The sequence below is a fragment of the Rhinoderma darwinii genome, chromosome 2, assembly GCF_050947455.1.
Source record: "Rhinoderma darwinii isolate aRhiDar2 chromosome 2, aRhiDar2.hap1, whole genome shotgun sequence".
In the NCBI taxonomy this organism is placed as follows: Eukaryota; Metazoa; Chordata; class Amphibia; order Anura; family Rhinodermatidae; genus Rhinoderma; species Rhinoderma darwinii.
In genome coordinates, this window is record NC_134688.1 from 59,778,530 (window position 1) to 59,804,781 (window position 26,252).

General features: G+C 45.8%; 1 protein-coding gene across 1 annotated transcript in view; it reads right to left on the bottom strand.

The window, feature by feature from the left end:
* Positions 1-1,124: 1,124 nt before the first annotated feature.
* The window catches only part of SLC46A3 (solute carrier family 46 member 3), a 37,905-nt gene continuing 12,777 nt past the window's right edge, over positions 1,125-26,252 (bottom strand). Inside the window, exons 3-6 of the mRNA XM_075851677.1 lie at positions 12,275-13,142; positions 7,766-7,849; positions 5,976-6,132; positions 1,125-4,548 (exon numbers count right to left, since the gene is read on the bottom strand). Of these exons, the coding sequence (XP_075707792.1) occupies positions 4,467-4,548; positions 5,976-6,132; positions 7,766-7,849; positions 12,275-13,142 (1,191 nt within the window). The 3' untranslated portion in view covers positions 1,125-4,466. The remainder of the gene's footprint in view (positions 4,549-5,975; positions 6,133-7,765; positions 7,850-12,274; positions 13,143-26,252) is intronic.

Below are 26,252 nucleotides of genomic sequence, written 5' to 3' on the forward strand. Positions count from 1 at the left end.
CTGGACTGGTCCACTCCCATGCCGGCATCGATCCCAGTGAGAACACCGCCGCAAGACTCCTGCCTTCTTCTGATCGCTGCTGCAGTTGTCTGGCATGCAGGGCGCCTGTCAGCAGCGATCAGCTGTTTTGATACAGCTGCAGCGCCCAGCGGGACATTTTGCAGACCGCCCCGGGACAGCGGTGAGAAACCGGGACTGTCCCGTCTGATCTGGGACGGTTGGGAGCTATGTCTCTACGTAGTCTCTGAGACAGATTTAGTATAAACTGGCTGTTGTAATAAAAACCGTTGTATCACTGCTTAAAATCACAGGAAGTTCTTGCTGGCTGATGAGGAGCAACAAGTCTGAAACAGTGCTATCTACAGATGAGTGTCTCTGGTTTGGCTAATAATCCCAGTCATGTTTCAAGGCATTTTAAGGCCAGGGCTACACCTAGACTTGTTGTATTGCTTGTGATTGATCAACTGTTGAGTGACAGCTGCAGTCCACAAGATTGCATGTAACGCAATATATTAATTTGGACTTCAGCTGTAACTCAATAGTTAAAATCAATCAGTAGCGCTACAAAAAGTCTAGGTGTAGACCTGGCCTAAAGGGTTGGACAATGGCTTACAGGGTAACAAGCTATAGGTGGCCCTAGGGAGACAATTTTTGTCCTTCTGGAGGAGAGCTATTTGCTGAAACAGGTCCTATGAACTGGCTACTTTTAGTGATGTAGCAGATGGGGAAAGATTTATTATCCCACCGCCATAATACTCTAATACTCTCAAAGTGTTGGTTAGGCTATGTTCACATTTGCATTGTGGTTTCCATTATTAACTTGAACAACACGTACAGCGGCGCTGGAGGGACCCCGATGACTTATCATGGGGTTAGTTATTTTTCAGAACTTTTCTCGTCACATATGATGGAATCTCCAACGGATTTTCCATCACCGATGTAAACACAGCCTTAAAAAATGGGGGAATACAGAAAACATGAGGTAAAAAAAAAATAGTTTTTTTTTAATCAATAATCACAATTTTAAATCCTACATGGCATACACTCTCCTTAGCATTCATAAAATATTCTTCTCTACATCTTCTTCCCTGAATAGTAAAGTAAAACAGACACATATAAATCTCGTCATTTAATGAGAATATTTTTATTTACATATGTTAATTACGACTCCCTGCTGGCTGATTTTTAATTCTATTTTACACTGTTATATTGTACACATAATTAAGTCCTTTTCTGTCCTAATAAATACAGATTTACCCCTCAATATTCATAGATAAAATACATTTGTACTAAAAGAAAATATACATCTGTATATAAAAAGTGTTACAAATCTTTGGCAATAAATATCATTACTATCCCATATCTTAAAGGACTTCGCATGTTGCTAAAGTGGCTAGAAGAAGCGGCACATCACTTTCCTAGCGCCGCTGCCACTTTGTTCCAGTGATTGGCAGAGGTCACAAAGGTCAGACCCCCGTCGATCTGAGAATGATGGTATATTCTAGTGCTACTCCAATGTCTGTCCGGTGACAACCCCTTCAACTTCAATCAAGTAATCCAGTGCTAACCACATTATAACTATGTAGATTACGTCATGTACTGTAAACTGTCCCGGTAATCCAGACTATATCATTACAATGTAAAACTTAATAAATCAAGAATCTGATGTGCTCATGCGGAAACAACGTTGTTACTACCATAAAAAAAAAAAAAATCCTGGATCTTAAATAATATATATTGCGTTTGAATTACTCACTATTTTCAAGATTTCTGTTTGCTCTCAGTGAATGGAACATTCCTATTTAGTTTATGGAGTTTACTACAATTGTAACCAGTTTAGGCAATCCCATGTGAGCTAAATACCCCAGCAGCACTAATCTCTCTCCTGGTCTTGATATTTGTTACACTGTATCAGTGCAGGGAAAATGTATCATCCTGAAGCTAAAGTTGTTTATCTCCATGGATTGTCTAGTCTGGATGAAAAAGTAGCAAGCTCTTCTTATCTATGAAAAAATAATATGTCCATATGGATTTTCAGCTTCTGGATGTTCCCATTCACTAACAGCAAGCAGAGAACTTTATGATGATATGAAAAACAGTATATTAGAAAAATGCATAGGACAATTAATTAAGCTTAATTTACATATAAATTGCTTTGAACTATTGTATAGTCTAACTTTACATAAAAACTTACTAAAAAAACAACTTCTTAAAATATGTTTTGCATTATTTATCTTGTTCTGTATTATAAACCAAATCTATGGGCTTCAGAGCTGAAATGTCCCAGCATTCTTAACTGCCTAAATGTCTGAATAGAACTTGCTCTAGTGATTAGCATTATGGGTCGTTTTTATAGGAGCTAAGCTCAATTTAGCTGTTAGGGGTGTGTCTGTCAATAAGCTGTTGTCTGTTTCCAATAGCAACCAATGGATACAACACTCACTGTTGTGATACAAGCCGCCTCTGGAAGATTTGTTAGAAGCTTCATGAATTGGTTTTCCATGGTCGAGCAATCAAAAGCAAACCCAGGATTACCATGCCAATGCCAAGAGTCGTCTAGAGAGGTGTAAAGCACGCAGCTACTGCTATATTTAGTGGGGAATCATGCTAAATGTGGCAGTGAATTGCTTCAACTACTGATGTAAACATACGAGGTGCGTCCCAAAAGTTATGAGAATAATTTTTTACGTTCACCACAGGGACTGCGTGGGGAAAGTGGGGATGGAGGTTGTTGTGGGTTCATCTCAAGTGTACGGCCGGACCATCCTCAGTTGAGCACGAACCTTTCGATGCGGCGGTACGTTACAAAAGTGCACCCTTGTTTTTCCCTCTCGTCACGGATGAAAATGCAGAGGAGCATCGAGACGCATTACGGAATTACCTTTTGCGTGAAACTTGGAAAAACAGCTTCAGAAACCTTAGAGATGCTGAAGACCTAATTTGGGAAGCTGCTTTGTCGTCAACCCAAGTTTTCAGATGGCACAAGGCCTTAAAGAATGGAAGGGAAGCCGTTGAGAATGAACAGCGTTCAGTGCGACCATCAACATCCTCACCCATCTATGAAAACGTCCAGTCAGCCACGACGAGGGCTCTGAAAAACCCCTCACATGAAGACTTTCAGTACTGCTCTGAAGAATGGCAGTGTGCCTGGAATCGTCGTGTTCAGTCCCAGGCTGTCTCTCTGATAACTCTTCTCTACCCCTTACATTTTGGTTTCCGCACTCTACAGACACTGCCTTTACTAAAGTCTCAAATGATCTCCTGAGGGCTAAATCTAATGGAAACTACTCTCCATTGATTCTTCTGGATCTCTCTGCAGCCCTTGACACTGTAGACCACCAACTCCTATTCCGTATACTCCACTCTATTGGCCTTAAGGACGCGGCTCTCTCTTGGTTTTCCTCCTATCTCTCTGACCACTCGTTCAGTGTGTCATTTGCTGGTTCTACTTCTTCTCCTCTCCTTCTTGCTATCGGGGTTCCTCAAGGTTCTATTCTAGCTTCTCTCTTAGTTTCTCTCTACACAGCCCCTATTACACAAACTTTCACCATCTCTACGCTGATGACACCCAATTATATAACCCGCTCTAATACAAAACACTAGTGATTATCTGTCAGATGTCTCTAACATCATCTTACATCTCCTCACTCATCTCTGTCTACCAGCCTACTCGAGCTCTACGTTCTGCCAACGAACTTAGATTAACATCCTCCATAATCCGAACCTCCCACTCCCATATCCAAGATTTTTCTCGTGCTGCACCAGTCCTCTGGAGAGAACTACCCCAAACAATCAGGTTAATTCCCAACATTCAGAGTTGTAGACGTGCCCTGAAAACACATCTTTTTAGACAGGCCTATAACATTCCCTAATCCGACTCCCCTCCCCCCATCAGAACCTGACCCCCACATTCAGCTGTATCCCCACACTCCTTGCACCCTAATGCATTTCATGTCCGTCATACACGGATACTGGCTGGTGACCGGCTCATGCAGCTTTATGTGTACCACCCCATGTGTATAAAAATGGCCGGACTATTGTACAGAACAAACACTGTTACACTTTGTGTCTCCCTTATTTCCTCATAGATTGTAAGCTCTTGTGACCAGGGTCCTCACTCCTCTTGTTTGAATTGTTACTTTTGTCACTATGTAATGTCTGATATTATCTGTACATGTTCCCTCTAAATTGTAAAGTGCTGCGGAATATGTTGACACTATATAAATACTATTATTATTATTATCTGCTCTTATGGCTTCTGGTCATTCACCTGGTCATTAGAATCTATACTGTATATACAATTACCATCAATTTTTATATCAAGTTTTGATGAGCATTCTTCCTGAAAAACCACTATGCAAAACTAAATTTGAAGATGTGCAATGAGCGGTCACACACTAATTCATACCACGCTTCCTAAAAAGAATTAGAGGTTCTCCTAAAGTGCTTGAGAGTCAGACATTATGTCAAGATTCCGCTTCAGTGCTGGATTCTTCATTAATCAGGAGAACGTGGTCCCTTTCTTGATGCCCAATGCACAGCAAAAGCCTGAAATGAAAGAAGTAAGAACTTCGCTGTAGATTTTGCTGACAGCACCAATGAAATACAGGCCCAAGAGTATTTAGTATGCCCTGTGCCCATAGGAATATACAGACATGATCCCTGCCAGCCACGCAGGACCCTCATCTCACAATAGAAGACCATAGTTAAGTATATATGTGCTTGTCTGCTTGTATGTACATGAATGTGTATGTATGTATGTGTGAAACATATAATAGTCCGGAATTTCTGATAATAGGGCATCTAGGCAGTCCTGAGGATGCCGGATAATTTACTATATATAGTTATGTATCTGTCTCTATGGCCGACATATTAACCAGAGAAATGTCTATAACCTCCCGCTCAACACTGATCTCTCACAAGATGTCAATGTAGCACTGGAAGTACAAGAACTATAATCACTTCTAGGAAGACATACAAATATTTTATGAGTTGCTGTGTAAAGGGGTATCCGGGATTTATAAAAATCTTAATTAGGGAAGAGAATGGTATAAAATAATAACCTATCCGGTACTCCCCACCTGAAGTGCCCCCCACTCCAGCACAGCAGCCTTGGTCTCTGATACTTCGGCCCAGAAGCTCCAGCAGTTGTCACGTCCCATTCATCGGTCATGTGCCGCTAAAGCCAATCTCAGCACGTGACCGATGCAGGAGCTTCTGGTACCGGAGCGGCAGTGGCCATTTCAGGTGGTGAGTATCGGATAGGTTATTATTTTATACCATTTTTAAAAGTCCCAAATAACCCCTTTAAGAAAATTTCCCAACTTGTGTATCATAATCCCAGCAGTGCACCAACTTTCATGACATCACTACGGAGTGCATAATTGCTGCCTATGTGACTGCTATGGGGCCCTTGGAGAGAGGGGGCTCATCTCTGGTTGGCACCATCCCCTTTGCTATTGGGTGGCAAGAACCTGTGCAGGAATCCCGAAGGGTTGGCCAAAGGGTCATGGAAAGGGTGTGGAGGAAAAATATATCAGGCGCTTGGCGGGCCAAGACCTGGCACTATAATGAGGGTCCCGTACTGAACTATGCTATGACTCCCCCTCTCTTCTTTATATGCTAATGTTCACTGCAGCTCTGTAGTTGTATTCACAGTGTTTTCTAAAAGTGTGCGACAAGTCTAGAATCCCCATAATTCTCTATATAATCCCCACAATTCTCTCTATAATGTCCCATATTCATGTAGAAGCTTCCCTTGGCTAATTTAATAAGGAAGTTAATGTACAGCTCGTGCTCACTGCCCATCACAAGTCAATTCTGCTAAGCAAAGATCATTACATTATATTATAATAACTTAATTATGTCATATTAAATCATTTACAACGGATTTCATTACGGGGAAGAAATAATTTTACACAGAAATGAGATTCCCAGACATAGATGACACTATTCTACACATAGGATGCACTTACCACACCACACCAAATGGGACTAAGCTCAGGACGGCAGATAACAGGAAGCAAAATCCCGGAAACCACAGCACCGTGGCTGCGTAGATGCCGTTATACACGGCAATCGTCAAGCTTCCTGTTAAACTCTCCAGACAGGCGATGCAAGCAAACAGTGCTCCTGTAATAGAGTAACAAGATTTATGGCTGAGTGAATGGACTGTAATATTTCTGTGACATTAATTTTGCTTGTACAGCGCCAACATATTCTGCAGCAATGTACGGAGGTTGTCATTACTAAATGTCCCCAGTCGGACTCACAAGCTAAATTCCCTATATGTATGTTTTGGGGTTGAGGGGGATCCTCGAAAACACGGGGAGAACATACAACATGCAGATTTTAATCCGGGACTCCAGCGTTCCAAGGAAACAATGCTAACCATTGAGCCACCATGCTGCCCGTAGTCACCATGGACAGTTGGCTAAGAAACACACAAGGTAGGTTCTTCATAGTCTGGCAAAAAGTCTACACATCCCACCACATTTATGTTTTTAGAAAGATATTATCCTGGATGAATGGAAATCTGCTTCATCGGTCTGAAAATGTATTAAAAGTATTCTATAGGTCGCCGATCCAGCTATAAATGACTTCGTAAAGAGAACATCCTCCCCGTTATTCGATTCCATTGTAAAACAGAGAAGTCTGCAGCGTATCCGACCCAGAAGACACAGGGAAATTTGTCCAAATTTTCTCACCAAATGGTGCTTTCATTTGGTTGATATTCGGCCCGACTGACCGCTGCGGAAAACAGGTGGCCCCTGTGATTTTATCACATGTGACCCCTACAGCCTGTGAGTCACATATGATGAAACGTCATAACAGGAGGCTGGCTATACACAGAGCAGCCGGAGGACCAGGGAAGCATTGCTATGGCAATGCCAGGAGAGGTGAGTATGCTTTTTTTATTTTTTTAAGCTGCGGAATTTGCTGCGAATATGCAGCGTAATTGCAGCAAATGCCACAAACAATGGCATTTGTTGTGGAATTTGACGTCCCCATTGAACTCAATGGGGAAATTCTGCAACAAATGCACAGCGAATTCGCAGAATAAACTGACAGGCAGAAGATTTATAGTCGGTACCACAGATCAATTTCTGCATGTATTCTGTGCAGAATTTTTCAGCAGGATGTGGATGACATTTGTTAAAATCTCATCCACTTAGCTGCTACTGTAATACACCAGACATCCGCAAATCCGGACTGAAAATCTGCAGCATGAACTGTGAACGTATCAAAAGAATGCCAAAGAGAGAAGCCCTGTGTCATCGGGCCCTGCACGGACTATAACACTGTAGCTATTTTGCCCCGAGTGTTCCTTAAGTTTCAATAGGATTTTGTTTCTCATGGCAATTGGCGCCAGCTGGCAACAGTGTAAACTGCTGTGTCAAAAATGTTTTGGGGTTGGCTAAACAATCAACCATGCACTTAACATATATTGTTAAAGGGGTTAAAGGGTAACTACATTTTCATAGTGACATGTCAGAAGTTTTGATCGGTGAGGGTCTGAGCACTGAGACCCCCACCCATCACTAAAATGTAACGGCAGAAGTCCTCGGGTGAGTGTTGTGCCGCTTCGTTTCTGATCAGTTTTCCTCGGAAAGCAGAGCGAGCGGTGTACGGACTCATAAACTTTCTATTGGGCCCGTACTACGCTCTATGGAAAGCCGATCATAAACAAAACGGCACAACGCTCACCCGCTGTGAGACAAAATAACCACACATTCTTGGTCATTCTTGGAATCTCTCTTTTTACCTTGCTCATTTTCCAAAACCACTTTGGACATCATTGACCTCAGGACAGGAAGAGGCATCGCAGAAAACAGCAGAGGGAGTCTCACTGTAAAACAGAAAAACATTCATCAAGCCTTAAAAGGTATTTTCACCTAAAATAAATAACCGTCTGATGTGTTATTGAGTTGTCCTTTATGTCAATTCTTCTGTGGAGTTGTCTCTCTGGTTTCTCAGACTCCTGAATTCCTGCTTGACCATTGGGACATAATACACATCTACATAATCTCTACATAATTACACATATTTTATATTCAGGAATGTAAGAAAACTGGGTGACAACATCTAAGGTCTTCCCCGCTGTACCAGCGGAGGCAGCACTATATGATATGGATGTTTTTCTTCTATGGTTAGCTTCTCTTTACAGCTAAGGACAGTGGTTTTTTTTTAAACTGTAGTTGCATTAGTTAATAAACTACTTGTGACCTGTGTATACAAGGGTATTCATCTTTCTTTTTTTACCAAAAAAACTGCATTTCTATTATTGAATTCAATGTATAAACAGACTGCAGCAAGCTCCCCCTAGTGGTGGCCACAGACAGCCACAAGTTTATCATTTAACCTTATGCCTATGAAAGGGATTTGGAGTGCTGTAATAGAAAAACGTAGCTGTGATCCATATAAAGATATTTCATGATATTATTCAGCACAGAATTTTGAACCTAAAAAAAACGAAACAAATGATGTTCATGTAATGATGGGGGTAGGGAAACAGACAAGTGAGCCCTAATCTACCCGCCACTCAGTCCCTGCCTACTTGCAACGACCCGCCCTAGGCGACAGGGTACAACTGGGCGACGGTCCCTACACTCAATAAGTGCACGACAGACAAGGGAACACAGAACCTAAGGGAAACGGGGCAGTTGCCCACGGCAACACCGTGAGCAACAAGAGTAGTAAACGAGCCGAGTCAAACCAGGAGTGTACGAGGTGCCAAACGCAGAGCAGGATAGTAGTGAACAAGCCGAGTCAAACCAGGAGAGCACGAGGTACCAAACGCAGAGCAGGAGAGTAGTCAGCAAGCCAGGGTCAATACGAAGCAGGGACAAATAGTACAAGAAGCTGCAGCAGGGCAAGGAAACCAACAGAGAAGATTCACAAGCAAGGAGGAACAGGAAAGGCAGGTATAAATAGACAGAGGGCGGGAGCTAGCTCCGTCTGGCCAGGCTGTGATAGGCTCTCCCACTCCTAAGCCTCCCAGCCTGAGTGGTGGAAGATGGAGTCAGTCTCACAGACCTAGAAGCAGGTGCAGACTGATTACCTATGGGCGTTGATAAAGAAGCTGTGCCTGGCAGATCCTTTACAATTCAAGGCTGGAAATTTACATTAAATCTCAAAAAAAGCCCTTTAATTTTTCAGACAAACATCAGATAAATCAATAGTGAACTAATATTTGCCGTCTAGTTTCAAGTCACAAAGTACTTTAGTTAATCATGTGCTTTCCTTCAAAGACTGCTTGGTTATTACTGTCATTTGATCTTGGAAAAAAAATATACACATGTAAAAGTTACCTTTGTTTATATTGACAGTAGAAAATATCGGCCTCTCTCTCTCTCTCTCTCTATATATATACATATATATATATATATATATATATATATATATATATATATATATATATATAAGTATACTGTATATACATACAAAATATAGGAACTGGCAGAAGAAGTCCTGTGGGTAATAGTTAACTTTTGTGTACTTTGCTTTGTGTCTTTTTTTACCTATTATGATTAACTTGGAATTTAGCTGACTTTCCCATTTAAGTAAATATCTGACTTCCCCATGAAATAACAATTCTGGAACATTTCTTCCTCTTACTCTGTGTTGTGTTGTTCCTCTGTTATTCCTGCTAGAAATTTATGAATAAATTGACAACTGGCTGTTACCATTTGCCTTCTCAAAAGGGGTGTGTCCCAACATTGTCTAATTCTGTCAGCACTGATTGGACAATGTCAGTCTGTTTAGGGACACACCCCCAACTGGTAACACCCAGTTGTCAATTTATTCATAAATTTCTCGGAGGAATAACAGAGAAATGGTACAATATGGAGTTCTAAGAAAAGATGTTCAGAATTATTATTTCATATGTAATACAATCCTCTTTATGTAAATTATAGATAATAAATAATGGTTCAGATCACAAAATAGAAGCTATCAGTAACATTTAATGGGTTTATCCCACTAAGACAATTTCTTTGCATATCCCATTTAAAGGCAGATAGACGTGATAGACCGGAGGTCCCCAGTTTGGAAACCCCCTCTGTTGGCCTGAGAAGATAGCCACTAAGTATCTGGTGGACCCGGCAAGTCCATTTAATACAAAATTAATATAAATGGCTGCCATGTACTACAACATCCCCCTGCCACAACTTTCCCCCGAGATAACAGCTGGTCAGTGTAGGTTTCAGGGGTCGGACACGAGGTGATCAGCTGATTGTAATATCACTGTGATGGTAATACTGATATATACACTATATCAACTATTCCAGCAATTTCTAGACTTGTTACCGTATACGCTGTTATGTAGCCACAATCAATTTTCATATTGTTTTTCTAAATATTCCCATAGGCCATTTATCGTTAAGAACCTTCATTATAGTTCTTATTGCACCAAGAATTGACAATTTCTGAATGTTTTTTGTACTTGACATGAAAAAATCCAGAGAAAGCCTGTAATAAATGCTGATATGATGAACCAAGACTGTAAATCTTATCTTACCTGGGCATGTAAACAGATGTGACTCACTAAGAGATCAGTATATTACTCTATGGGGACCGGTCACCTCTCCTGACATGTCTGTTTCAATAAATTCTTGTATTCTTCATAAAGTAAACATTTTGGAACATCTTTGCCAATTGGTGGTGTCAGACTGTGTAGGGCACACATGTCAAACATAAGGCCCGTGTGCCGAATACAGCCCACCACCTCATTTTATGTGGCCCGCAAGGTCCGCTACATGTAAAAACCTGAATCTGGTTTTTACATGCAGCGCTACAACAGCAGGTGTTTCTATCTGCCATCCGTAGTGCCCGGCAGAAAAAAAGCAACATTTGGGATTTCGTTCTCCCGGAACATTGCACTGCGCATGCGCCAAAAAGAACATGCACTGTGCAAAGGAGGGAGTAGGTGGCAGCGGGCATATTTTCAATCCGAAAATATGCAGGCCGCGCCCAAGTGAGTAAGTCTGAGTGAGGTCAGTGCCGGCAGTGGACCGACCTCTCTCAGACCGCCGCCACGTGACCTGCTAAATGTGAGTCACGTCAGGCAGAGTGGAGAGCGGTAAGCTACCGCTCTCCGCTTGTGGACCTAAGTGGCCTGGGGCGCACTGGGCCCTATGTGTGGGACTATCTACAAGGGGCGGACTGTGTGGCACTATCTACAGGGGGGCTGTGTGTGGCACTTTGTACAAGGGGGGGCTGCGTGTGGCAATCTGTACAAGGGGGGCTGCGTGTGGCAATCTGTACAAGGGGGCTGCATGTGGCACTCTGTAAAAGGGGGCTGTGTGTGGCACTCTGTAAAAGGGGGCTGTGTGTGGCACTCTGCAAAAGGGGGCTGTGTGTGACACTCTGTGCAAGGGGGGCTGTGTGTGGCACTCTGTACAAGGGGGGACTGTGTGATGCTATCTATAAGAGGGTGTGTGTTGGGTTATCTACAGGGGATGTGCGTGGGGGCTCAATTGAGGCATTATTACTGTGTGGGGACATGGTTACTGAGGGGGCACTTTTATTGTGTCAAGCACTGAGGGAACATTATTACCATCTGGGGCACTGTGGTTTAATATAAATGTAATAGTTAAGCGAGCTGTTACATTTATACGGTCTTACCATTACAATCGGCCCTTTGAAGGCAACCATAAGGCTGATGTGGTGCTCGGTGATAATGAGTTTGACAACTCTGGTGTTGGGTAACACCCTTTTGACAAGGGGAATGGTAATGGCCAATTGTCAATTTTATTCACACATTTCCAGGAGAATTAACCGAGGAACTGCACAATGCAAAGGAAAAATGCTTCAGAACTGTTATTTCATGGGAGATACCAATATTTACTAAAACAGACATGTCAGGAGAGCGGGCATGACCACTTTAAGCAGAATTTTATTTTTGATAATGTAGGCAATATTTTTTGAAGGTTAGTCACATTTGTCCAGTTGAAAAATTGGCAAACTTTACTGATTGCAATCCATTTTGGATACCATAGTGTGCTAAAATGAAGACAAATTTTTACAATGTTTAAGTCGCTTGGTGGTCTATTTGTCTCTGTGATCACTGTATTTCCCAGCGGTCAGACTTGCAACGATCAAATTATGGCATTTTCTAGCGATATGTCATCGATCATTATAAGTACAGAACCCCTTTAACCTTGGGGCTACGTTCCCATGCAGGACACTGTCACATTACACAGCTGGTGTTATGCAGCACTAAGGCAACGAGGGCTGCAACATTTTCATTAAAATTAGATATAGTCCACCTTACCTAACATCATGGTGACTGTTGTGGTGGCAAAGGCTGCCATAGTAACGCCTCCAATCCAAGACGCTATCCCAATAAAGACGATGTAGGCATCTTTCAGGCAACGTGTAAACAAGAAAACGCCTAGGAAACTTCCAATGAAGCAGAACGTCGACAGGGCTGATCCCCATCCAACAAGTACAGGATCCCAACAGAGAGGGGAGTCCAACTCATAAAGAGTGAAGAGGCTCACAGCGCCAAAGTTTGCAAACAAATATGACATGAAAGCAAACATGAGTAGACTAATGGCCACCCGCTTCTTGCACGATGCATGCTTAAAAAGTACAAAAACTCCCGAGAAAAGTTCCTTGAAGCCTTCTTTACTCAGCACATTCTGCTGAAAATCTGACCTTTTCACAGTCTCTTCTAGTATAAAAAGAATATACAATATATTGAGGATGTGTAGAAAAGCTGGGAGGGCAAAAGACCATTTAAATCCTAATGCTCTGATTATATAACCAGATGTGATCCCTGCCACCCCACTCGACACCCCAAGGACCATGTCAATAAAAGCTATGCGGATATTCTTTTTCTGCATGTCTTTAGCTATGTCCGCTATATAAGAAAAGGATCCTCCAATAAATGTAGCAAAGCCTCCCAGGAATCCGCTGAAGACAGAAGACACGTATAAGATTTCAAGGGGAAGGTCGAAGAAAGAGGATGAACAGTATCCACTAATGGTCAATAGGGCACCTATGGAGGGCAGCAGCAATGATGCTTTGCGCCCATGTTGATCGCCATAGGACACAAGGATTAATGCCATTAACAGACTTGGAATAAGTGAACTTAAATCCAGGGTTGTATAGAACAGGGATGCTCGTTTTTGGACCTCCTGCAAAAAATGAAATGAAAATAATATTAATGTTACAAGGATTAACCCAAATAAGTTATAAGAACATCTACATTGGGACAGCTTTATGCACAATTTTACTTGTTACTTTATGAGATATAATTCGATAAAGTTCCTAATATATAACTTATCGTCACATAAACAGTATCCCTTTAAAAGGCTATCCACTCAAAAGCTAAAATAACTCAGGAATGGATGGAGATCTCTATTTCCAAGCATTAAGGCCCGGTTCACATCAAGTTGTTTGGCCTACATTTAGCGTATATGCCAGGAAACGCTCCGGACTTATACTTTAAACATAGGCTGTGACGGATGCCTAAAAGTGGCATCCATCACCCATAGACTATTATGGGACATGTTAAACGGATATGTATAACTCTCATGACCTTTTTTATGAAGTATACATTAAATGGACACCAGTACAGCCTAAGGGTGTTAGGAATCCATCACAGTCACCCGTCACTCATAGACTATTATAGTAACCGTTTAACGGATGTGTCAAGTAAAGCTTTTGAACAGCTCAAGACGTATATGGTAAATGGTTTCCTATAATCTATGCCATACAGTGGCATCTATCACCTATAGGCACCCATGTTAAAAAAGTTATACCACGCGGTAGGACGCTATTTCATGCTTAAAAAAAAGGTATACCGTCGTGTACCAGCTCGACGGATGCCAAAAGGACTCTAATGGAGCCTTATGGACACGATTAGCGTGAACGGCGGAAGCTTTCACAGTGTACATGCTAAACGCAGGCCAAAGACCTGATGACCTGGGCACTTCTCCACTAAGATACTTTTGCCTGCAGAAACAGACAGGGAGGATGAAAAGTGATGAACAGCGATGTAAGAATTCCTGCTACTTTCCGCTAACAAATTACAGACTATATATCAGGGTCCAGCCCGATTCCCCATCATACTCATTATGAGGACAACTATAAAGATAAAGATAGCAAGTAAAATGGTGGAGTCCCCAAGTAGATTAGCTTTGAGGGTATTGGGGGGAGCAAGAGAGATAGTTGAAAACTTCACCAAGTCTTTTGGTACCCTTCCCCTCTAAAGTATATAAAAGTTGAGTAAGAATACATAGATAGTATTAATTGTATTAGGTATCTTATACTGATTCCTTGCATTCTGGGAAGAGTAATCTAGGACTGTACAGTCATTTAATGTAGGAAAAAATGAACTGTCCTACTACATGTTATGAGAATAGCTTAGCTGTCGGGGGTGTGTCTGTCAACATGCTTGTCGACGGTTTCTAATAAAGAATTTTGAATGCAGTCAGGTCTAGAACAGAGGTTGTAACTCAGTACAAGATATGTAAAGACGAGGCTGGACGGCAGCACGGAGGGCTTAAGCGAAAGCCTCCATGACTGCCATAGGAGGGAAGGTTAGCCAATCAGGAGGGAAAGGGTTAGTGGAGGCAGCGAGAGAGAGGAGATGGAGAGGGGAGGAGTTGGAGTGCGGTGTCTGTTCCTCACGCTGTTTTCGGCATTGAGCCAGAAGCAGCGGGAGGAATAACAGGTAAAAAAGTTAGCTCCCACTGCCCTGCTTACCTGTGAATGGCGTCTCCAGTCAGCATGCTCGCTCAGCTGCGCGCGGCAGCTGAGTTCCACGGTCCGGGGTGGCTGGAGGAGATGGTGGCAGCGCTGGCCAGGATCCCTCAGGCGGGCCCGTCTTCGCGCCGAGCTCGGCGCTCTGTGTCGGTTGCTAGCCCGGATGCGCTCCCCTCCCCCGCCCCTCTCTCTGGCGATGGTGACATGGCGGTGGGGGGAGAGTTGCTAGTTGCTGCCCCTGCTGAAATAAAGCAGAGGGCGTCGTCGGGAGCGGCGGCTGCTCAGGCCCGGTCACCCCGCCGCTCCCGGCGGTCCCGCCCACCTGAACGGTTGAGTCCGGATGTGGTCCCGCGGGCCCGGCGTCGCAGGGGGAGCCCTTCTAAGGACGCTGCAGGCCAGGCTGCTGGGATGGCCGCCTCCTCCCAGGGCCTGCGTCCTGGCAGGAATCCTCAGCCGCGACGGGGCTCGGCGGTTCACAGGGATTCGCAGGCCGGGCTCCCTGTTACGCCACCGCCTTCAGATGCAGTGTCCAGGGTGCAGTTCACGGCCGCCCTGCATGGTGATGTGCCGGCCAGGGGGCAGGCTTCCTCGAGATCTTCGGTGAGGACGCCAAGATCAGCGATGACGACGAGGCAACAGGTTCGGTCGGAAGTCTGGGTCCCTGCGGTCAGGCAGCAGGTCGCCGGCCCCTCTGTCATCATGCCGGCGTCCCCGTGTCGGAGATGTCGGTGCGAGGGAGGATCTGGAAGATGGAGAGCTGGACGAGTCGCAGCGCGGTCAGAATTTTCCGGCTGCCGGGAACACAGCGCCTGGGCAGCCTGGTGAGTGCGTAACTCCTACTTTGTCGTATCCAGCAATTTTCATGTCGGGTGTTGGGGGTGGGGCAGCGAGCGCGGAAGTATCGGCTGTCGGTAGTGGCGTTGCCGGGCGCGATGGCTTATCAGATTTAGTGGGTTGTTTGCGCGAGTTAGTCGGGCGCTTAGATAAGGCTGCGGCGCCTGTAGTTCCGGCGGGGTCCCCGGCGGTGGTCTGGGAAGGTCCTTGTGATGTGCAGTCGCGGTCCCCGAGGCGCAGAAGGACGGGGATAGAATTCGGCTTGATGATCGTGCTCGGGGTGAGGTTTACGTCTGTTTTGAGGGTCCTTTAGGGGCCCACCTTAAACAGGAGGTTCGTTAGCGGATTTGGAAGGACGAGTACATGGAAATTTTTTCTCTTCTGCCGCTTGCGAACTTCAACTTGGATAAGGGCAAGCAGGATGAGAGTAAGAAGGAGGAAGAGGAGCGTCGGCGGTATAGGTTTATCCCGCAGACGTTCGTCAATTGGTCGCAAGCTTTTGCTATTTTGGCGAGTGTGATTGGGGAAAAGGCGCCTGAAAATTGCTCGGCGTTGTTTTGTTATTTCGATGCCATCGGGGAGGCTCATCGGGCGTACGGGGGTCAGGCGTGGTTGCGGTATGATGAGTAGTTTCGCCAGCGGAAGGCGGTCCAGCCGGCGATTCGGTGGGATCAGAAGGATATTGTGCTTTGGTTGCGGGTGACGGCCCCGGTTAAGCAGTCCTTTCCCGGGAGTGTTGGCTAAGGAGGTCAGTCTAGTCAGTCCGGACAGGGCTCTGGGTCTAAACTCGGGTTTTGCTGGCAATTCAATGATGGCCAGTGTAAGTTCGGGGCCACTTGTACATTTAAGCATGTCTGTTCAGAGTGCAACGGCTCCTCGCATTGGGCTGCAAAATGTATGCGAAAAGGGAAGCGGTCGGGCACTCAGTCCTCCTCCGTTGGTCAAGGGGCTGTCGCCGGTGAGGGTGGAAAGGATGGCCCCGTATCTAAATGAATATCCAAATAGGGTTGCAGCCAAGTTAATTTATGAGGGGTTTTTGTTTGGTTTTGTTATTCCCCCTCCTCCGTATGAGGTTCCGGTTACACGGCGCAATCTTAAGTCGGCTTATTTGCAGTCGGCGGTCGTTTCGGAAAAACTTTTGAAGGAAGTTTCGTTGGGTCGCATGGCCGGGCCTTTTGTCGAGCCGCCGATAGAGAATCTAGTCGTATCCCCCTTGGGAATTGTGCCGAAGCGGGAGCCCCATGTATTCCGTTTGATTCAACATTTGTCTTTTCCCAGGGGATCGTCGGTAAATGATGGGATAGATCACGATTTATGCTCGGTTGTTTACACGTCATTTGACAAAGCAGTGGTGTTAGTGCGTGAGGCGGGGCCTGGGGCGTTGTTGGCAAAAACTGACATTGAGGCAGCTTTTCGTTTGCTGCCGGTACATCCGGAGAGCCAACGGCTGTTGGGTTGCTTCTGGAATGGGGGGTTTTATGTTGATAGGTGTCTTCCAATGGGGTGCTCCCTTTCTTGCGCATACTTCGAGGCATTTAGTAGCTTTGTGGAATGGGTGACGAAGGGCGTAGCTGGGGTGGATTCGTTAATACATTATCTTGACGATTTTTTGTGCGTCGGCCCTAGCGGTTCCCGTTTGCGGTAACTTATTGTATTCCTTGCAGAAGGTTGCAACGGATTTTGGAATTCCTCTGGCGCCTGGTAAAACTGAGGGCCCGGTCTCTACCATCTGTTTTTTAGGGATCAAAATTTATTCGGTTGCAATGGAGTGCAGGCTTCCTGAGGATAAATTACTGCCATTGCATCAGGAGGCGAGGCGTGCCTGCCGATTGAAGAAGATCACTTTGCGCAATCTCCAGTCTCTGCTGGGGAAGTTGAACTTTGCCTGACGTATTATGCCAATGGGTAGAGTTTTTAGTAGGCGATTGGCGGCAGCGACGGCGGGTATCCGGGCATCCCATCATTTCGTGAGGATTGGGGTGGAACACAGGGCAGATCTGCAGGTCAGGGACGCGTTTCTCGGGCAATATAATGGTAGATCGTTGTGGATGTCGCCGGTACAGGATATGAGCGAGTTGAAGCTGTTTACTGACGCGGCGGGGTCCGGTGGTTTTGGCGCGTATGCAGGAGGTCAATGGTATGCGGGGAACTGGCCGGACAGCTGGGTGATCAGTGGTCTTATGCGGAATCTGGCCCTGCTCGAGCTGTTCCCCATCGTGGTTGCAGTGACCATTTGGGGGGACAGGCTCAGGGATAAAAAGGTTAGTTTCCACTGCGATAACATGGGAGTGGTGTTATCGTAGAGGCGACCCGTGTCGTTTACCCTTCTTGGTTCGTTGGGCGCATCGCTGGGGGCTGTTTGTAATTCGCCTTATGAGGTAGAGTTGTTTCATTTGACTTTTTCCCTAGAGCTTTTTGGAGCCCTCAGAATTGGCGAGTTGGTTTCCCCTAGTGCGGCGAGGGCTGGGGGATTGCGACAGGCGGATGTGGGTCTATATGGGGATAGACTCGAGTTGTTTTTGCGGCGGTCCAAGACTGATCAAGTGGGACGGGGTAAGCGGATAGTGTTGTTTGCCCTCCCGGGGTCGGCGATGTGTCCGGTTGCTTGTATGGTTGCTTTCAAGCCACGGGGTGGGGTGCCTGAGTCGCCATTGCTCCGTCATGAGAATGGCTCGTTTTTGTCCAGGTATCAATTTGGTGCTGTATTTAAAAAATGCTTGGCTGAGGTTGGAGTTGGGTATGGGTATTACTCGTCTCACTCGTTCAGGATCGGCGCGGCTACTGAAGCTGGGCGTTGGGGGTTGGATGACGAGGGTGCGCGTCGCATTGGCCGTTGGGAGTCCAATAGGTTTAGGACTTACGTGCGCCCTCATTTGTTGTGAGTTTGTAACTTGTGTTTTGATGGCTTATATGTGCGGTTGCTTGTCCTTTCATTTCAGATCATCGCCCCTGCTTAGTTTGGCTGTTAGGACACTCTTATGTGCACTGGGGGGCACTGCGGGCAGACGTTCGCCCAGATGGCCGTCAGCTTCGCATTCCGCGGCAAGATGCGGTTTTACATTGGCTGGGATTCCGAGGTATGTTATGGAGCCGGGTATTGACCGAGTTTCAAACATACTCTCAGTTAGATAGGGTCCCGGAGGTTTTGGTGTTACACGTGGGGGGGAACGATCTGGGGGTGCGCCCTTTTCGCGAGTTAGTGCGGGATATAAAACACGATTTGTTGTGTTTATGGGCATCTTATCCACGTTAGTTATTAGTTATTGTTTGGTCGGACATAGTTCCAAGGAAGTTTTGGCGCTTGGCAAGATCAGTGGAGAGGGTTAATAAAGCCCGCATCAAAGTAAACCGGGCGGTGTCACGTTTAGTTGCCAAGAACGGGGGCATTTGTGTTCGACATAGGGATTTGGAGTCTGGAGTCGGAAATTATTGGCGGAGTGATGGAGTACATTTGACCGAGGTTGGAATTGATCTGTGGAGCCTGGCCTTAACAGAAGGAATTGAGAGGGCGGTGGTGGTTGGGAGGGACTCACAGGCTTAAGGTGCTCAATGACTGTTTCGCTGTGGCGGGGGGAGTCCTTGAGATTGGTCAGTACAAAATGGTGGGGGGGGTCGCATCGGGTGTATGCATCCCCCAAAAAGGTATATCATTTGAAGACTTCATAGGGTGTTATCCCTTTGAAGTGGTCTTCTGGTGGTTGGAGCCATCTGCAGAGGTGAGCGGTGCCTCCGAGCTGGTTTACGGCTGGAGGTAAATAGTTGGTGGTGGTTTGCAGATGGCTAACTTAAAAGGTAAAATCTGTAAAAAAAAATGGCTTCAAGGACTTCCCCTGCTCTGTTTAGTGTTAAAATGTTGATTGTTATTTATGATTCTGACCCATGTTGGGTCATGTGAATTATAGGAGGAATTCCTTGGTTGAATTCCTAAAGTAGTTATCCGAATGTTTCGGATTAAATTGCATTTAAAAAATGATGTAAATTAATAAACGGCTGCTGTGGCCATTTCACATCCAACCTCGGTTTTCACGTGTCCTTATTTGGTGGATGGGTGGAAAAGGGGAATAAAAGGTAAAATAGCGCATGACTCAACTTAGGCCAGTCATGTAATTTATTTGTCAAGCTACATCATATCTATATATAAACTGTACTTAATATTTAGATGTGAACATAAACTTTTGAAAGTGATTTATTTATTTTTTTAATAAAAATATCAGTCAGTGTGTTTGGTGCAGCTTTTAAATTAGTTTTTATTAAAATTATTTTTACTTTTTGAGATACAGCTGCTTTGTATACTGTATACAGAGCAGCTGTATCGTTTGCTGAATCCATGCGATAGATTACAGGTGGATCCTGCGTGTCAGAGACACAGAGGACCTGCTGACACTGCACCGGTCAGGTCCGCGGGACTGACGGATTAGCGAAAGATACGGCTGCTCTATGTGCAGGATACAAAGCTGCTGTATCTCTAAAAGTAAAAAGATTTTTATTTTAAATAAAACTACATTTGAACGTTGCACCAAACACACTGACTGACGTTTTTTTAATATATATATATATATATATATACACACACAGGGTGGGCCATTTATATGGATACACCTAAATAAAATGGGAATGGTTGGTGATATTAACTTCCTGTTTGTGGCACATTAGTATATGGGAGGGCGGAAACTTTTCAAGCTGGGTGTTGACCATGGCAGCCATTTTGAAGTCGGCCATTTTGTATCCACCTTTAGTTTTTTCAATGGGAAGAGGGTCATGCGACACATCAAACTTATCAAGAATTTCACAAGAAAAACAATGGTGTGCTTGGTTTTAACGTTACTTTATTCTTTCATGAGTTATTTACAAGTTTCTGACCACTTATAAAATGTGTTCAAAGGGCTGCCCATTGTGTTGGATTGTCAATGCAACCCTCTTCTCCCACTCTTCACACACTGATAGCAACACCACAGAAGAAATGCTAGCACAGGCTTCCAGTATCCGTAGTTTCAGTTGCTGCACATCTCGTATCTTCACAGCATAGACAATTGCCTTCAGATGACCCCAAAGATAAAAGTCTATGGAGGTCAGATCGGGAGGCATTTCTTCTGTGGTGTTGCTATCAGTGTGTGAAGAGTGGGAGAAGAGGGTTGCATTGACAATCCAACACAATGGGCAGCCCTTTGAACACATTTTATAAGTGGTCAGAAACTTGTAAATAACTCATGAAAGAATAAAGTAACGTTAAAACCAAGCACACCATTGTTTTTCTTGTGAAATTCTCGATAAGTTTGATGTATCGCATGACCCTCTTCCCATTGAAAAAACTAAAGTTGGATACAAAATGGCCGACTTAAAAATGGCCGCCATGGTCAACACTCAGCTTGAAAAGTTTCCCCCCTCCCATATACTAATGTGCCACAAACAGGAAGTTAATATCACCAACCATTCCCATTTTATTTAGGTGTATCCATATAAATGGCCCACCCTGTATATGTGTATATGTGTATATATATATATATATATATATATATATATATGAAAATCACTTTCAAAGATTTATATAGCCTTTAAATGATAACTGATAATAAGATATATGGGGTATTGTATTCTCAACACCCTGAAGGACATGTGAGGTCAAATAATCTGATGACACGATGAAGAATTAATATTCAAAATGCAAATATAACTAGGAAATTGTCCACGGGACGGATTTGATTTGCTATGGCTGTTCCTGTGTATTTTGAATGTTTATTAATGGAAGAAGAATTCTTTAAAAAAAAAACACATGAACATATTGAGTAGGTCCTTGTGTAGATGTTTCAGATGTCTTGGAACTGTCACAGTGTCGATTGATATTGGTATTCAAGCTCCTTCACCAAGCAGAATAGAAAGTTGGAAGGGACCAACATAAAACCTGCCAATTAGTTATTAAAGGGAAACTCCGGTAACATGAATATTCCTGCTGCAATTATTCAGTGAGGCGTTTTTTAGCAGTGCTGTGATGGCAGGAAGGAGGTGAAGGGAAAGTGAGCCCTAATCTACCCACCGCCCTGTCCCTGCCTACTTGCAACGACCCGCCCTAGGCGACGAGGTACAACTGGGCGGCGGTCCCTACGCTGTCTAAGTGCACAGGAAAACAAACAGGGAACACGCAAGGGAAGGGGCAGTAGCCACGGAACGCCACGAGGAAACGGAGCGGCGAACGAACAGTCAGGACCAGGACGAAGTGAGTAACCCGAGCGGGCACGGAGACAGAAGCAAGCCAGGGGCAAAGCAAAGCAAGACAAGGGGAACTGCAGCAAGGCAGAAGCACGGCAGAAGCAGGCTGGAGCAAGCAGCAGTGGGGCCAGGAATCCAAAAGAATAACAAGCAATGAGGAAGAGAAAACTGCAGGTATAAATGGACAGGGGGCGGAGCTAACTCTGACTGACCAGGCCGCGATAGGCTCTCCCACTCCTGAGCCTGCCACCCTGATTGGTGGGAGCCGGTGTCAGTCTAAGAGGTCTGGCCTCAGGTGTCGACTGATTAACCCTGGGAGTCTCCACAGACGTAGTGCCTGGCAGATCCATTACAGTACTCCCCCTTTTATGAGGGGCCACCGGACCCTTACTAAGAGGACCCGGTTTAGTGGGGAAGAGAAGGTGGAACCTCCTGACCAATACCCCAGCGTGAACATCTCGAGCAGGTACCCAAGTCCTCTCCTCCGGCCCGTATCCTCTCCAATGGACCAGGTACTGGAGGGAGCCCTGGATCATCCTACTGTCCACAATCTTGGCCACCTCGAATTCCACCCCCTCAGGGGTGAGAACGGGAACAGGAGGTTTCCTAGAGGGGGACCAGGACGGGGAGCAGCGTTTAAGGAGGGAGGCATGAAAGACGTCGTGTATGCGGAAGGATGGGGGCAGCTCCAGACGGAAGGATACAGGGTTGAGGACTTCAATGACCTTATAAGGCCCAATAAATCGGGGAGCAAACTTCCTGGACGAGACCTTAAGGCGCAAGTTCCTGGACGACAACCAGACCAAATCCCCGACGACAAACCGGGGGTTAGCAGAACGTCTACTATCTGCCTGAATCTTTTGTGCGCTCTGGGACGCCTCTAGGTTCTTCTGAACCTGGGCCCAGACAGTGCACAGTTCCCGATGAACATCCTCTACCTCAGGATTATTGGAACAACCAGGGGAGACGGAGGAGAACCTTGGGTTAAACCCGAAATTACAGAAAAACGGGGAGACCCCTGACGAGTTACTGACCCGGTTATTCAGGGAAAATTCAGCAAGGGGAAGGAATGAGACCCAATCGAATTGACAGTCAGAGATGAAACACCTTAAATATTGTTCCAGGGATTGGTTGGTCCTTTCCGTTTGGCCGTTAGTTTCGGGATGGAAGGCGGAGGAGAAGGACAGATCAATCTCCAACTTTTTACAAAAGGCTCTCCAAAATAAGGAAACAAATTGTACCCCTCTGTCCGAAACGATATTGACTGGGGCCCCATGGAGACGCAGGATGTGCTTCACAAACAAAGAAGCTAACGTCTTGGCGTTAGGTAGCTTCTTAAGGGGCACAAAGTGGCACATCTTGCTGAAGCGGTCGACTACCACCCACACCACCGACTTGCCCTGAGATGGAGGCAAATCGGTGATAAAATCCATGGAGATATGGGTCCAAGGTCTCTGGGGAATGGGCAAGGGACGTAGTAGGCCCGCAGGTCGGGACCTAGGGGTTTTGGACCTAGCGCAAACCTCACAAGCGGCGACGTAAGCCCTAACATCTTTAGGCAACCCAGGCCACCAATAGTTTCTGGTAATGAGGTGTTTGGTGCCCAAGATGCCAGGATGACCAGATAGAGCGGAGTCATGGTTTTCCCTGAGTACCCTCAGCCGGTATTGCAGGGGAACAAACAGTTTGTCCCCAGGGGCGTTCCCGGGAGCTGCACCCTGATCAGCCGCGATATCAGAAGCTAAATCAGAATCCGTGGCAGAGACGATTATACCAGGGGGTAAAATACAAGCGGGATCCTTCTCGGAAGGAGGATTGGCCATGAAACTACGTGACAGAGCATCAGCCTTAATATTCTTGGACCCAGCCCTATAGGTAACCAAGAAATTAAATCTGGTAAAGAATAGTGCCCACCGAGCTTGTCTAGGATTAAGCCTCCGGGCCGATTCTAGGAAAACCAGATTCTTGTGATCCGTAAGGACCGTTACCTGGTGTCTGGCCCCCTCCAGGAAGTGCCGCCACTCCTCAAAAGCCCATTTAATGGCTAGAAGTTCGCGGTTGCCAATATCATAGTTACTCTCCGTGGGCGAAAACTTCCTAGAGAAGTAAGCACAGGGGCGGAGATGGGTGAGGGAGCTGGTACCCTGGGACAAGACGGCCCCCACTCCCACCTCGGAAGCGTCAACCTCCACAATAAATGGCTCCTCTTGGTTGGGCTGAATCAGCACGGGGGCCGAGATAAAGCACTTCTTGAGAGTCTCAAAGGCCTGGACGGCCTCAGGGGGCCAATGGAGGACATCAGCACCCTTGCGGGTAAGGTCCGTAAGAGGCTTAGCGACGACCGAGAAGTTGGCAATAAATCTCCTGTAATAGTTGGCGAACCCTAAAAAACACTGTAACGCCTTAAGGGAGGCAGGTTGGACCCATTCCGCCACAGCTTGAACCTTGGCAGGGTCCATGCGGAATTCATGAGGAGTGAGGATTTGCCCTAAAAATGGTATCTCCTGTACCCCAAAGACACATTTTTCAGTCTTAGCAAACAGATTATTCTCCCGAAGGACCTGGAGCACCTTCCTGACATGCTCCACGTGAGAGGACCAGTCCTTGGAAAACACCAGTATGTCATCAAGGTACACAACAAGAAAATTACCCAGGTACTCTCTCAGGATTTCATTAATAAAATTCTGGAAGACAGCAGGGGCATTACACAACCCAAAGGGCATGACCAGGTATTCGAAATGACCCTCGGGTGTGTTGAACGCAGTTTTCCACTCATCCCCCTCTTTGATGCGGATAAGGTTATATGCCCCCCGTAGATCGAACTTAGAAAACCATTGGGCTCCCTGAACCTGATTAAAAAGATCCGGAATCAAAGGAAGTGGGTACTGGTTCCTTACAGTGACCTTATTCAGGTTACGATAATCAATGCACGGCCTAAGACCACCATCCTTCTTCCCCACGAAGAAGAAGCCAGCACCTACAGGAGAAGTCGAGGGGCGAATGAAACCCTTGGCCAGGCATTCCTGGATATACACCCTCATGGCTTCACGTTCAGGACATGAAAGATTAAATATCCTACCCTTAGGAAGCTTGGCACCAGGCACCAAATCGATAGCGCAATCGTAATCTCTATGGGGGGGCAACACCTCGGAGGCCTCCTTAGAAAACACATCGGCGAAGTCCTGAACAAACTCAGGAAGCGTGTTTACCTCCTCCCGGGGAGAAATAGAGTTAACAGAGAGACATGACGTAAGACATTCATTACCCCATTTGGTGAGATCCCCAGTATTCCAATCAAACGTGGGATTATGCAACTGCAACCAGGGAAGACCTAATACCAGATCAGACGATAATCCCTGCATCACCAGTACAGAGCACTGCTCCAAATGCATGGAGCCAACAAGGAGTTCAAAAACAGGAGTATGCTGAGTAAAATAACCATTAGCAAGGGGAGTCGAGTCGATACCTACTACAGGGATAGGATAAGGTAAATCAATACAAGGCATCTTTAGAGACATAGCAAATTCCACAGACATGATATTAGCAGATGAACCAGAATCCACGAAAGCACTGCCCGTGGCAGACCGGCCAGCAAACGAGACCTGAAAGGGAAGCAAAATTTTATTGCGTTTCACATTAACGGGAAATACCTGTGCGCCCAAGTGACCTCCCCGATGATCACTTAGGCGCGGAAGGTTTTCCGGCTTCTTATTCTTGCGCCTGGGACAGGTGTTCAGTAGATGCTTGTCGTCCCCACAGTAGAAGCAGAGACCGTTCATTCTGCGAAACTCCCTACGTTGTCGAGGGGACATGGAGGCCCCGAGTTGCATGGGTACCTCCGAGTCCTCCGTGGAGGGGCGAGGAGGCGGGACCTCGGGGGGGATCGCAGAAAAGTCAGAGGGGAGCACACTGAAGCGTTCTAGCTGACGTTCCCTGAGACGTCGGTCAAGTCGTACTGCTAGGGCCATAACCTGGTCAAGGGAGTCAGACGAGGGGTAACTAACCAGCAGATCCTTCAGGGCGTCAGATAATCCTAACCTAAACTGGCACCTTAGGGCCGGATCGTTCCACTGAGAAGCTACGCACCACTTCCTAAAATCAGAACAGTATTCCTCAACCGGTCTCCTACCCTGACGTAAGGTCACCAGCTGACTCTCGGCTAAAGCAGTCCTGTCAGTCTCGTCGTAAATGAGTCCGAGGGCAGAGAAAAAACGATCAACAGAGGAAAGTTCAGGGGCGTCAGGAGCCAAGGAGAAGGCCCACTCTTGGGGCCCTTCCTGGAGTCGGGATATGATGATACCCACCCGCTGGTTCTCGGAACCTGAGGAGTGGGGCTTAAGTCGGAAATATAGTCTGCAACTCTCCCGGAAGGAGAGAAACGTCTTACGGTCCCCTGAAAACCGGTCAGGTAACTTGAGGTCGGGTTCTAGAGGTGAGGTGGTGCGCCCAACCCCTTGGGCCAGGGCCTGGACCTGTAGGGAGAGGCCCTGCATCTGCTG